At 33.0% G+C, this 14263-nt stretch overlaps 2 protein-coding genes across 9 annotated transcripts in view; both read right to left on the minus strand.

The window, feature by feature from the left end:
- The window catches only part of LOC127787095 (protein NRT1/ PTR FAMILY 2.6-like), a 78883-nt gene extending 66029 nt beyond the window's left edge, over nt 1-12854 (minus strand). For 2 of the 8 annotated variants that reach the window (XM_052315013.1, XM_052314973.1), the window contains exon 1: nt 12370-12517. Coding sequence is in view for 4 of the 8 variants with exons in the window: in XM_052314983.1 (XP_052170943.1) it covers nt 12370-12587; nt 12688-12766 (297 nt within the window). In the remaining 4 variants the exon portion in view is untranslated. Of the gene's footprint in view, nt 1-10157; nt 12622-12687 lie in introns of those variants that run through there. The other 6 variants (XM_052315050.1, XM_052314983.1, XM_052315023.1 and 3 more) reach the window with 6 other exon arrangements.
- Nucleotides 8049-10167, minus strand: LOC127787203 (protein NRT1/ PTR FAMILY 2.6-like). Its single transcript, XM_052315135.1, has 2 exons — nt 9321-10167; nt 8049-9210 (listed from the first exon to the last, which is right to left on the minus strand). Exon 2 carries the CDS (start codon nt 9027-9029, stop codon nt 8367-8369), a length of 663 nt encoding a protein of 220 aa, XP_052171095.1. The 5' UTR covers nt 9030-9210; nt 9321-10167; the 3' UTR covers nt 8049-8366.
- Nucleotides 12855-14263: the final 1409 nt, after the last annotated feature.

A 14263-nucleotide genomic window follows, 5' to 3' on the forward strand; every position in this document is an offset into this window, starting at 1 on the left:
AATGCCAACAACATTTTTATGGCTTCTAAACTTGCTACGGGAGCATAGGTTTCATTATGATCTTCCCCTTTTACTTGATTATACTCTTAAGCTACTGACTGCACTCCCACCCTGCAATTAAAACACAAAACAAAACACAATAAAAATTTTATATTTTTTTCTTCATTTAGGTGAGAGGTTTATACTCGTCAGTGTACGAGTGCAGTTGTAGTCCAAATTTAAATTTATATTTTCTGAATGAGTCCAGGTCGTCCACTGAGAGATTTATTTATGGCAAAATAAAAAGAATGTCACACAAGCACACACGCATTTGGATAAATTGGCAACAAGGTTTTTTATGGTTTTTTTAAACAACAGATACTAGGAAATAAATTAAGACAGTAATTGAAATAAATACTTTAAGTGAGAATATAAAATTGGATAGTACTTGAGTTAAGACAATTTCAGTGCCAACCCGTTGATTCCCAAATTTTAGCATAAAAGATTAGCAACATTAATTTAATTTCAGATATGATGGTTTGTTATTAAATGCAATTAGAGATGATGATAGTTCTAGGTTAAGCAATCCCCATACATGATATGCGGGATTCTAATTTAAGCAACCACCATAAATTCAATTGCAATTAATACACAAAATAACTAAATTAATCATCCGAGTTTGGGTATGATAGCGTTTCCAGTTCTAGTAACTCTCATACATGACATGAAAGCTCTAAGTTAGGCTTACGCTCCAATTCAAACCTAGTGATTTCTCAATAATTAAGATACACTCATACTGAAATTTAAATTAATGTTACTTATTTAAAGCGCAGCTTTCTTTGGGAATCATTGGCGTTGGACACTATCCTTGCCTTAACCCAAGATTAGATTTAGCTACTCATTTCCATTTAAAAGTTAATTGACATGAATTTAAACGACGTAATTTAAATAACAGAATTTAAATGACAAGAAATTTTAAAGGCATAAACTAATCGGCCATTTAGGCGGTGAATAATTAAATAACAAGAATTAAAATGACAAGAAATTTAAAGGCATAAACTAACCGGCCATTTAGGCGGTGAATAATTAAATAACAAGAATTAAAATGACAAGAAATTTAAAGGCATAAACTAACTGGTCATTTAGGCGGTGAATAATTAAATAACAAGAATTAAAATGACAAGAAATTTAAAGGCATAAACTAACCGTCCATTTAGGCGGTGAATAATAAAGTAATAATAAATGACATAAGAATTTAAAAGAAGAAAGGAAGGAAGTAAGATCACAAGAGAGAATACTAAAGAAAATGGGAAAGAACAAGAACAATTCTCAAAGAGAGAATTATAAGGAAACAACTAAACTTTGATTCAAGAATAATAATCACACTTACAAATGCAATCAAGTGATCTATTTATAGGCCACAAGATGCAATACAAACCACACAATTTCAATTATTCAACTAGACATAATTATATCTAATGGGCACTCACACACTTAAAGTTAAATGGATTTTAGCTATAATACACACCTAATATTAAATGGATTTTAGCTAAAATACATACCTAATAAAGCATTCATAAAGTTAAATGGATTTTAGCTATAATATCCACCTAATAGTTAAATGGATTTTAGCTAAAAAACACACCTAATAAACCTCTCACATAAAAAATAAAAATAGATTTCTATAAATTGGTTTTTAATCTTCATTATGATTAAAAATAATCCTTGGGCCTTCTCCAAATAATATCTTCCATGGGTTGCTCAAATTGGGTCTTAATTCTTCATGGGCTTGAATTCTTCATGGACTTTAATTTTTCATGTACTTGATTTCTTCATGGACTTGAATTCTTCATGGGCTTGATTTCTCCATGGGTTTGATTTCTTCATGGACTTTAATTCTTCATGCCTAAAAAAAAATAAAAATAATTTAATGTTATTAATAAATTATATATTATATATATGTATTACACATGGCACATATATATATATATTATATTATATTATATATATTACATAAATGCATATAATGATGTATATATATTATATATAATTTTATATATTATTATTATTATTATTATTAAATTTTACTTTAAAATTTCATTTCATTCATTTTTCAATTTAAACTTGCATATAACCATAAAATATATATTAATATCTAATTTAAACTATTTTTAAGATCAAAAGAAGGGTATAATTATAACAAAATTTTTATAAAATTAACCACTAATCAGCTACTAATCTAGCTTTATTCTTCTTTCATCCATTTTGTTCCTAAACACCCATTTGGTGTGAGAATGGTAAAAAGAATTTCCATAAGAGATGATTGAATTTGGAAAAATAAAAATCTTTTTTTCAAAAAAAAATCTTTTTCAAATGAAAGGATGTCACCGGTGAAGGCTACGACTTTGTTAAACCTCAAGACCTTGAAATGGCACAATGAGGTATCAACCGTGTAAAGACAATCCCTTTTTGCAAGTAATAAACCTAGATTTGAAATGTAAAGAGACAAGTTTCGAAATATAGATAAGAAGATTTTGAAATAGAAGTTTTTGTTTATGATGTTTCTATTTGAGATAAGAAGGTTGCAAATTGACATTCATTCTAAATAAATAATCTAGTCCTTATTTCTTTAAAAAATCTTCTATGATCTCATTATCTTGCACATATTTTCTCTTAGAAATGATGATTCTCCTTCTTCATAAGATATATTAGCATATTGTCCTTTGATAGATTTGATTCCTTTTGATCTAATGAGAATTTTTCAAATTTTTATCCTAATTCTTCATCACCACCTTCCATAGGTCTTGGAAATTCAACACTCACATAATTAACTATAACTGGAATAGATTATTCTACCGTTAGAGTCAAATTATTAAATACTCTATATGCTTTATTTTGAGTAGAATAACCTAAGAAAATTCTTTCATCACTCTAAACATCAAATCTTTCTCAAAGAGTTTTTACCATTGTTAAGAATAAAGCATGTACTACCAAAAACATAAAAATATGAAATATTTGGTTTCCTTTCTCTATATAACTCAAGGGGTTTTCTTTAAGATAGGCTTTATAGAAATCCTATTCAACATACAGCATGAGGTGTTAATGGCTTAGACTAAAAAGGAATTTTGTCACATAGCACAATTCTAGCCATTTATTATAAAGATCTATTTTTCTTTTCAACTACCTCATTTTGTTTTAGCACTAGAAAATTATGATTGATACTATTTTTCTTACAATAGTGCTTGAATTGTTTATTTCAAAATTCTCCATGTTCACTTTCTAATTTTTGAAATATACATACTTTTATCTTTTGAAAATATTTCAAATGGGCAAAATGTTTCTCTTTTAGATGCAAGAAATATTATCAAGTGAACCTAGAGTAATCATTTGCAATGACGGGACCATAATGCTTGTCACCTAGTCTTTGGATTCTCATGGGTACAAAAAGATCTAAACAAAGGTTAGAGACCTAGAGATTGTGACTCTATTGTTAGGCTTGAATGACATATTTATTTGATCGCCTTTCATACATGCCCCACAAATGAGATTTCTTTCATATTTGACATTAGGCAATCCTCTAATAAGATTATGTTTGGATAGATTATAGAAGCATATTCATATTTGCATGACTTAGTTCATTATGCCATAGATATTTATAGATGAAAGAGATGAATGATACTAGGCATTTCTCTTATACTAGATGAGAATAAGTTTATGCACAATTCTATCCAATTTTCTATGATCTTCATTTCATTTGCTTTGTGAATGGATACTTCACATGAATTAGCATTAAAGCATATTTATATCTCTTATCACATAATTGACTTATGCTAGTTAGGAACATCTATCAAGAAAGCATTTCTAGCATATATCAATAAACTTCATTTTCCCTTTACTCATAAGCATATATCAAAACATTATACTTCTCCCTTAATTTTTAGAAATAAGTACAAGTTTTCAACAATATCATAAAGTGAAAACTCATAATTCATTATCACCAAAAACTAATAAGCATAGGGAGGTTAGGGATAGAAACATACCACCAAGATTCTGTTTAATAAAATCTTACTCTTGGATGACAATACATCTTTTGGGGTTGAATTTCTTTTCATCCCCCTTTCCTTCATGCTTGACTCATCCACACAAAAATTTTTCTTTAAAGTTCATTTGGATGTCAAACAACCTACACAAATAACTATCCACAAGCCTTTGGTGCCCAAACCACCTTGGGATCACCACTGTTAGCATAGAAGGTTCCCTTTGGAACCCATACTTGTTTAAGAGCCTTGGGATAGTTTCTTATAAAATCTTTGTTAAAAACATGATACCAATAGTTAGGATGTGAAGCAAAGGACTTACGTTTCCTTTTTATGAAAATAGTTTGCTTTTTATCCTTATCCATATTTCTATTAACATGAGGATTTTTTGGTATCAAAACTTGCTTAGATTCTTGAGGATTAGAATGAGAAACATTTGATACTTTATTTTTCTTAGGAATCCATCTTAAATTAGGACCACTAGTTGATTTCCTTTTAAAATGACAACAAAATGCCATGTGGCTTTTCTTGCAACAATAAAAGCATTTAATATCATGAGATGTGTGTGAAGGTGATCTTTTGACATTAGCTCTTTGACTAATAAAATTTTGAACACCTATTTCATGATCACAAGAATTTGAAATCTCCTCTTTTAAAATGGATTTCTCATTTAATGCACTATTCGAGGATTTCAATTCAAATTCTTCCAAAACATTTTCCTTTAAAATTTTTTTATTGGAAGTAATCAATAATTCATTCTTAGATTTTAAAACTTCCAATTCTTTTGACAATAAATCTAATTTCTTTTGAACATTTTTATTTTTCAAACATAGCTTTTCAAAATTTTCATATAAATCCTTCAAAGCATTCAATAACTCTTCATTTGAAAAATCATTCTCACTGTCATCATTATAAGCATACGAAGAACTAGACTCAAGATCATTTTCAATATCATTACAATCATTAAAATCGACAGTAGAAGTAGAGGTTACCTCATCTTCTTCATTTACCATGAGGCACGTGTTTGAGCTTTCTTCACTAGAGGTATGGGAACTTTCTTTCTCCTCTATTTGTTGATGATTCAATGGATTTTTAACCTGTAAATTTTCATCAACATGCTCACAAGACTTGTCAGAGAGATATAATGAATCAAGAGTACTCAATATCTCTTTAGCACTAGAGCACTTAGAAATTTTTGCATAAACATTTTCAAGTAAAGCTTGATACAAAATTTTCATAGCTTTGATATTTAAAACAAAATTATTTTTATCATCTTCACTCCAAACGGATTTTGGTTTTGAAACAAATACTTTTTCTACAATATACCACAAATTAAAATCAATAGATTGCAAGTAAATACAAATCCTTTTTCTTCAAAAATCATAATAAGAACCATCAAAATAAGGTGTCACATTAGTAGGATAACCTTCCTTAAGAGCCATGGATCTCTCCTTAGGTTGTTAAACCTTGAAACAGGGAGTTAGGCTCTGATACCAATTGTTAAAACGAGAGATGCTATGGCACACACCAAGAGGGGGGGTGAATTGGTATAATTAAAAACTTGATAGAATTTTGAAATCCTTTTGATGGAAAATTTGATGCAAGTGAGGATTATTGAAATGCTTGAAAAAATAAATGAAATAAAAACACAAGCAAGAGAGAAGAACACAAAGGATTTATAGTGGTTCAGCTTAACCCAAGCCTAATCCACTACCTTAGCTCCTCACTAAGGATTTTTCAAACCATCCACTATCAACCCCTTACTTAAACCAAGTAGGTCCTCTAGTCCGAGACTAGGAATTACAACCTCCCACTCAAATGGGCCCTCTAGCTACACAAGCTAGGAAAATAACAACGATACAAATGAAAGAGAGAAGCTAAGAGTTAACACTCTTAGTCACAAGTTCTCTCACAATGAAAACTAGGCTTAAGAATAGATTTACAATGATAGAACGAAGCCTTGCATAGAAAAATATAAAATTGAAAGCACAGAGAACACTGTAAGCTCAAATAAAATGATTTTCAAATTCTAGATCATCTCGTTTTCGTCCATTAGCCTTCTCTTGATGCTCCATGAGTTGTATATATAAGCATCCATAAAGATTGAAGAGGAAACTAGCCGTTTTTGTGACCGTTGGAGTTGAAAAACTAGCCGTTATAAAATTCTGTGAAACACAATAGTCGACAGAGAAAATGATTAGTTGACTATTTTTACATGTAAAGCAATAAATAGTCGACAGACAAAACGAATAGTCGACTATCTTATAACACAAATTTTCAATAGTCGACAGACACATTCCAATAGTTGACAGATGCAAAAATGTGAAGAAAATTTTGAAACTTATGAACAAAAATAGTAGACAGATGTTAAAATAGTCGACAGATGTCTTGAATAGTCGACAGATCAAACAGAATAGTCGACTATTTTCAGGCATAGTCAACAGAATGAAAAACATAGTCGACTATCCTTTTGAAAAGATTGAAAATTTATCAAATCCTCATTTGATTCTTTTGAATCCTCATTTTGATTATTTTGAATCCTCATTTTGATTATTTTGAAAGCAAGTTGAGATTATCAAAAGTATAATTTGAAACAAATCATTCTTTCATTCATACTCAATATTTCATATCTTGCTTTAAGACTTATATACTAAAAATTGATTTTCTCATTCATATAATCCACATAGATTGATTTTCATATATTGATTTTCATATAGTCATTATCAAAACCATTTTATTACTCAAGAGTAAAATATCAGTATATCCATCATCTATAACACAACTTGAAAAATAATCAAAATATTAAAAATACAAAATATGTATATGAGCAAAAAGCAAATTAAATAATAGAAATTGAAAAGGTTAATGAGGGTATTTTGAAAATTAATAGATTTTTTAAATAATAAGTCATAATGGGTCAATTTTAATTCTGAATTGTGTCTAGCCATTTAAACTTGTCTTACTATTAGGTTAATTTTGGGTTTTTTCAGGTTGATTTATTATCAAACTGAACTCAACAAGCTCTTAGCGAATTGACCTAGTAACAAGATTCAAATATGTTAAAGAGCCAACTCAAATTCACAAATTTAGTGTCGAATTCAAATTAAATCATCAAGTAATTTTTATTGATAACTCTAGAGAATCATGTGGACGGACAAGACCATTTTGCCTCCCTTGTCAAGTTTAGAGCAAGCGTTTGTGCCCATAAATATCAGTACCCATTCCCCATATTGCCTTCACGGGAGAGCTCTACGTTATTTCTTGTTTGATTATACATATTTTTCATAGAAAATATATAATTATTACATATTTTTTTATGAAAAATAATCAAACATTCTTAATTTTTTCATAAAAAAATATATATAGTACAACCATTTAAAGTTTTTTTCCATAGAATTCATTTTTCAATGAGGTAAGATAGTTTTTGTTTTCTAGACAATATTACTTAAAATTAAATTTTAAATAATGTAATCAAACACAGCTTTAGTGATCATGTTGGCCACTTTTCCCACCCTTCATTTGTGTTCTTGAGTGGCCTTGGCTTCCATTTTGCCTCCCATATATTCTCAACCTTGTTGAAAAACATACAGGTTGACTTGGTAATAAGCCATTTCTGAAACAGCTAATTGTTTAAAAATAAATTAACTAATCTTTAAATGATCAAATTTTGAAAGGTTATTTCTTTTCAAAATTCCAACTAAAATTTTGAAAGTTTGTTTTCTTTCAAAAAAATGTTGTTTCCTTTCGTAATTCTAATTAAATTTCTAGAGATTATTTTCTTTCAAAAAATGGTTATTTCCTATCAAGATTTTAACTAAAATTTTGAAAGATTGGTTCCTTTCAAAATTTCTAATTAACTTATTTATATATATCTAGATAATCTTAAAAATTAGAGATAAATAGAATACGTTTGAAATATCTTATTTGTTATTGTTATTGTTATTGTTTCATAATTATTGTAATATCCCCCCAATTAACAGTTTCAGGGTAGAAAAATAGACTTTCACCTTACAGTAATATTATTTTCTCTTCAAACTTAAAATATTAATACTGTATCAATACACTTTCAGAAACTTGGTGTCCAAAAGTACACCAATTGCGCAGCATTACATTTAAGTGGCTAAGTTTTCATTCTCTCAACTTCAAAAACCCAGAAATCTTCGCTTTTCCTGGACGTGGGATACAATGTTTGCCACTCCGGAAAATTCTCATCTGCCACCGAGTGGGATAACCTTGCAAGGAACGATGTTGCTAATTAAGAAAGTCAGACGCACACACTGATGCGAATTGGCTAGAGCATGTGTTTTAACTCTTCCCTACTATTCTCACCTTTGATTACTTGCATTAACTTCAATTTTGTTCTGCTTCTAGAGAGCCATCCTTCTGCTCAAGGTTACGGTACCTGTAAGACATGGAACAACCAAGAAAGTAGCAATAGTTCAGCGCCACAACCCCACCGAATATCCAAAAAACCAAGTCAAGCCTGCCGCTGTTGACATCATCCGGCAACCAAGGCGTATTCTTCTTAAGCACATCCAACACGCCGGAGCTCAAGTAGTATGCAGTGGCTATAGTCACCGAGTTCATCGCCGTCGCCGTGCTCTTCAGCGAGGCCGGAAACTCTTGGTAGTAAAACTCAATATGTCCCTGGAAATGAAACGCTTGGCCGCACCCGACCAAGGCCACCTGTGGCAGCAGCCACAGGGCGGACATTGGCACGGTGGTGGAGGCGGGTTTGTCTGGTGGGTGGAGGGAATAGGCCACATTCAGCCGCTTAGATTCGACCACGGCAGAAACCGCCATGCTAACCACGGTGAGCAAGTGTCCTGCTCCTATTCTCTGGAGGGTGGTTGGATGCCGGCGAGTCAGTTTCTTCCAGGTGGGGGAGATGAATTTGTTCACCACCGGCAGGAAGATGGTGATGCTGAGGAATGAGATGACTGTGAAGGATCCTGCCGGGATCTCGAAATTGGGGCCGAGATGGCGGTCCATTGTAAGGACTTGCAAGATCATCAAGCCCGCCTGGACTGCTATTGGGATGCTTAGCAAAATCCCGGTTGACCACACGGGGAAAATTTTAATAAGGGTTTTGAGGTCCTCCACTTCCTGCACCGTGCTTAGGCTCCATGGTTTTGCTTTTGAGCCGTCAAATTTGATGTCGCCTTCGGTTATAATGGCTGCCCGGTTAAAGAAACTGGATTGGGAATGCCATTATGAGTGTCGGAATGTCATGTCATCAATTTAACATGGTTAAAATAAAATGCAGCCTACGACGATGGTAATGGAATTCTCAAGTTTTCTTACCTGAATTCTGGTGATGGTATCGATGGCAACAAATTGGCAGCATCGTCATCTTAGCCATGGTAGTAGTCCTCGCTTTTGGAAGAAAGAATGATTTTTCTCTTGTGGATTGAGGAGACAGTTACTTGAGCCAAGCGGCTGAATTGGCTGCCTCGTGGCCTAATCTGATGGTAGAATTGGGTTCTTGACAGGAAAATAACAATGCCAACTAAATTGGCCGCCACACATATGCCAAAGCCCCATGCCCAGCTGACATTATCCTCCACATAGACAATAGCGGTGCCGCTTATTACCGAAGAACTGCACAGAATGAAAAAATACCAACTGAAGAAAGATCCTCTGTCATTCACATTCTCCAGCTGGGCTGCTCCAAAGGATGCTATAATTGAGTTTAAGCCGCCGAAGCCTATGGCTCCAAGAGCAATTCCTGCATACAACACTGCAAATTGGATTCCTGATGGAGTATTATTATTGCATGAGATCCATCCAATTTCACAGTGTGTCGGTTTAAGGGAACCGATGGTTGCTGTTAGGAATAGAAGAATGATTCCCTGCAAGTTTAAAATCAGGAGTGGGTAGGCTAATTGAATCCTTGTACACATACATAAAGACAAACGGGCCAATGTTAGTTAGAAAATTCTAGAAATGAGGCACCTGAAAATATACCTGCAGGAGAAGGCAACTCTGTTTCAACTTAAATGTGTAAATACTTTGACAGACTGAAAAAAAAAAAAAATGCACTCTTTGACACTCCTAAAATTTAACCTACAAGCATCTGGTACTCTTGAGGCTCTAAAAATACCGACGATTATTTGTTTTTTTAAACTTTATTGCACTAACCTCTTACAAACTAATTAACTTTATAACTCTTATTACAGTTCGGTTCAAACTGTGAATCAAACCGAAATCGTTCCTCTAAAAATCGAATTGAAATTGAAAATTTACTGTTTGATTCTGATTCCTAAAAATAAGGAACTGGAACTAATTCAAATTATTAAAAAATAAATTAAATAAATATAAAATTTATAATATAACGCACAATAACCAGTATTCATTAAAATAAATTAAATAAATATATAATATATAATATAACACACAATAATTAGTATTTTCAAAAATAATTTCAATTAAGATAAGGGCAGTTACAAATTCAAATGATAAGTAGACTAAGAAGGTTTTGATTTTTTTAAACCTTAAAAAGGATACATAGGCAACTTGATTAAAATAAATTAAGTCCAACCTATTTTTTTCTTTTTAATAAAATGGTTTGAATTGGAATCGAAATCGTTGAGAACCAAAATCGAGCTATCAAGAAATAGGAACCAGAATCATCTATAGACGATTCGATTTCAATTTCACTAGAAAATAGAATTGAAATCGCCAATTTCAAAATCGTAATTGAGCCTATGATTTTAGATAAATTTTTTAAAATATTCAAAATACCTTAATTCTCACCCTCTCCCTAAGAAACGGTTTTTAACAATGTTGAATCCCTATATATGGGTTGAAAAAACCCTAATGAGGTGCAAGCACTGGTCTCCAATGACCTTTTTTTTTTTTTAATTTTCACATAAGTTAAATAATAATAAATTAAAAGTATATTATAAAGATTAGAACATATTATATATAAAGATTAGAACATAATTAAAAATATGTTTTTTATAATTAAAATTAAAGAGAGAGAGAGAGAGAGAGAAAAAAGAATAAATTAATTATTTTATTATAATTTTTAAACAAGTTATTGTTATTCTTAAATGTTAGAGGTAATTATTGAAATTACTCAAAAGATTTTAGTTTTATCAATTTCACTATTTGACTGGGCATATAATAGAATGGGAAATTCTATTTGCAGCTCCAAGAATTACTTTTCACAACTCATATCCCATCAATTTTTTTAATAATTTTAAAATACCTACTTTACCCTAACAATCCACAATCAACCATCTTCTCCAATCACCCCTCATCGTTAGCCGTCGTCTCGCATCTCTTTTTCTCTCTTGCACCATATACACACAGAAACACACATATATATATAAATATATACATATATATACGCTTGTTGGTTCGGTCATAGCTAACCCACACACACATAAACATATATATATATACTCATAACACCTATATAAATATATATATACACACAGTATGGCCGCATCATGCAACCCAGCACGCACGCACATATATATATATACACACACACAAACACACCTATATATATACACACGCGTCTATATACATATATATGTGTATGTGGGTTGGCCAGGTCGACCGCCATGGCCAACCCACTCTCTTTGTCTCTGTGCAACGGTCGCGAGGTGGGTCGGCGACCCACCACCATTGCCAAGGTGGGTCAGCAATGGCCGACCCATCGGGGAGACCCTGCGATGCAGGGGTTTCTCAAACCCCTGTATCGCAGGGTTCGGGGATCCCTTGAAACTCTCGCATTGCAGGTTCAAGAAACCCCCGAACCCTGCGATACGGGGGTCCCCCGATGGGTCAATAAATGGTGTCGACCCACCTTGCGACCATTGCACAAAGAGAGAGAACGAGAGTGTAGGGGGGGTCGGCTAATGGCGATGGATCGATAGCCATGACTGTCGCCCGTGTGTGTATATATATACATATATGTTTGTGTGTGTATATGGTGTGAGAGAGAAAGGTGAGGCAGCGATCGGGGGTGGTCAGAGAAAATAATGGGTTATAGGGGTAAAATAGAAATTTTAAAATTAATAAAAAATTTGATAAAGTGCGAGCTGTGAAGAGCAATTTTACATGTTGCGGATAGAATTTCCTTAATAGAATTCGTATATAGTGATGAGACAATAATGGGCTTAGTCAACCAGATGTAGATAAGTTATTTATTTCACACATAAAATATAATAAAATATGTTTGATTGTGCGTTTATTTCACAGATATTAACAAATATCTTAATCTTCATTTTGATCCCAAAAATCCTAACAAGAAGAATCTATCAAAGAAGCAAACCGCATTCAAAGAAGGTAAGAGAGCAGATGGAGCTGTCCTCCTAATTAAGGATTCAAAATTGGTTACCAGCAACGAGACGATGGAGCAGATCAAAATGACAGAGAAACAGCTGAACAAGGAGTCGGCGAGGATTGCTCCGATCACAGGTGCTAGAAATGCCCAACTACTAATGTTACTGGAAATCTGAGCCGCTCCTATGCTCTTAACATTGAATTCCTCGGTCAGATACACGATCAGGTTCGACATCCAGCCTCCGGCGGCGAGTTGGAAGCCTATCATACTCGCTGTTTAATTTATTTTACCGAGAAGAAAAGGTACCTTCAGTGATCCCGTATTTAGTTTTGTAATATCATAATTGACACTATGTCTGGAAGAGTAAGTAACCTGCGATGAAGAGGCAGCTCATCCAGCCGCCGCGTTGTCCGCCGGAGACCTTGCTGCCGATCATCTCCGGTGGCTCCATTTCCGAAGTTCTGAACCTCGTCAGGTCCCAGATTTCCCAGTGGAAGTAGTGCAGAGAGCACGCTATATAATCAAAGTCAAAATTAAATGCCAATCGTGTGATCTCCTTTCCTTTTTTTTATTTTTTTTTTCTTTACTGGCCATGCCCCCACACCCCTGTGGGGCCGCCTTTCAAAGTGTTCAAATTACCTCTCTATCTTCTGCAACTCATTTCCATGATACTCTGGTTGCCCCCACCCTACTCTTGTGGACCACCTCCTCACCTTATCGTTGCAACCATCCACCCAGCCTCGTTGGGACCACCATCTTCACCAAGCAGAGCCGGTTCAAGGTCATTGGGTCATAGGCGATAATAAATTTTTTTTAAGAGAAGGTGGCATGGTATATTTTGGGGGGCTCTCAATTTTTTTTTTTTTTTAGGGGGGAATTTTTTTGGGGGGATGAGGGGCAATTTTTTTGAGGGTGCTTTGTTCTCTATTATATTTTTTTTTGGGGGGGTATTTTTTTTAGCCCAATTTTTATGGGGGTGTTTTGTTCTTTGCTGTTGGGGAGAGGGGTTTGGGGGCTCCAAATTTTTTGGGGGTCCCAAATTTTTGAGGATCCTAGGCATAGGTCTTAGTGGCCTATGCCTTGGGCCGGCCCTGCCACTAAGCCCTCGTCCCTGCAAACCCCTTTCACGTAACTCATTTTCTCTCCATGCTCGATATCAATAATCCTAATAGTCATTGATTACTAAACTAATATTTGTTAAAATATGTAGTATAAAATTTCATTAAGATAATTTATTTTAAAATAAGTTATTTGAAAATGAGAAAGGATAATTTTTTAAAAAATTAATAAAAAAAATATTTTATTTTTTTATTTATATTTTAATAAAAAAAAGTTATCTAAAGAAATAAGTGGTGGTGGAGATTGCTGCAGTTAAATGCTAAAAGTCGTATTTTTAATATTTTTTTATATATTAATTATATTTAAATAGACAATTATGAGTGTATTTTTATGAATATATCATTTATAATTAAGATTTGAGAGGATATTAATGGTGTATGTATATGTTGAGACCTGTTATGTTGCCATTGATGAACAACATAGTAAGTGTTCATCAGTGAGAAGGGTGCAGACCCCATATATGTGGGGCCCATATGCAGAGATAAAATGTTATCTGTCAGTGAACAAGATAGCATGCCTGTATATGTCTACAACTCTAGAATTTTGGTTCATATATATATATATATATATTCCGTTTTAAATTATTATTTCTTTCTGCAAGATTTTTCTTGACAAAGTATACGAATCAATAGATAAAAGATAAAAGGTGAAAACAACTTTTTCATATCAAAATATAATAATAATTAAATGCTATGGATTCCATTCACACGCACGTGTAGACGTATAATGAAATCCTGACCTCACCTCACCTGGTGCATCACGTGGCCCAATTTTCTCTTTCTACTAAAACGTCTGCCAGCCAATGAAATGCGAAAGTCTGAAACTTAAA

Source organism: Diospyros lotus, chromosome 1 (assembly GCF_014633365.1).
Source record: "Diospyros lotus cultivar Yz01 chromosome 1, ASM1463336v1, whole genome shotgun sequence".
Classification (NCBI taxonomy): Eukaryota; Viridiplantae; Streptophyta; class Magnoliopsida; order Ericales; family Ebenaceae; genus Diospyros; species Diospyros lotus.

Coding starts and splice junctions, on each gene's coding strand:
- LOC127787203 (XM_052315135.1), bottom strand. CDS start 9,029: ATGATCTTGCAAGTCCTTACAATGGACCGCCATCTCGGCCCCAATTTC.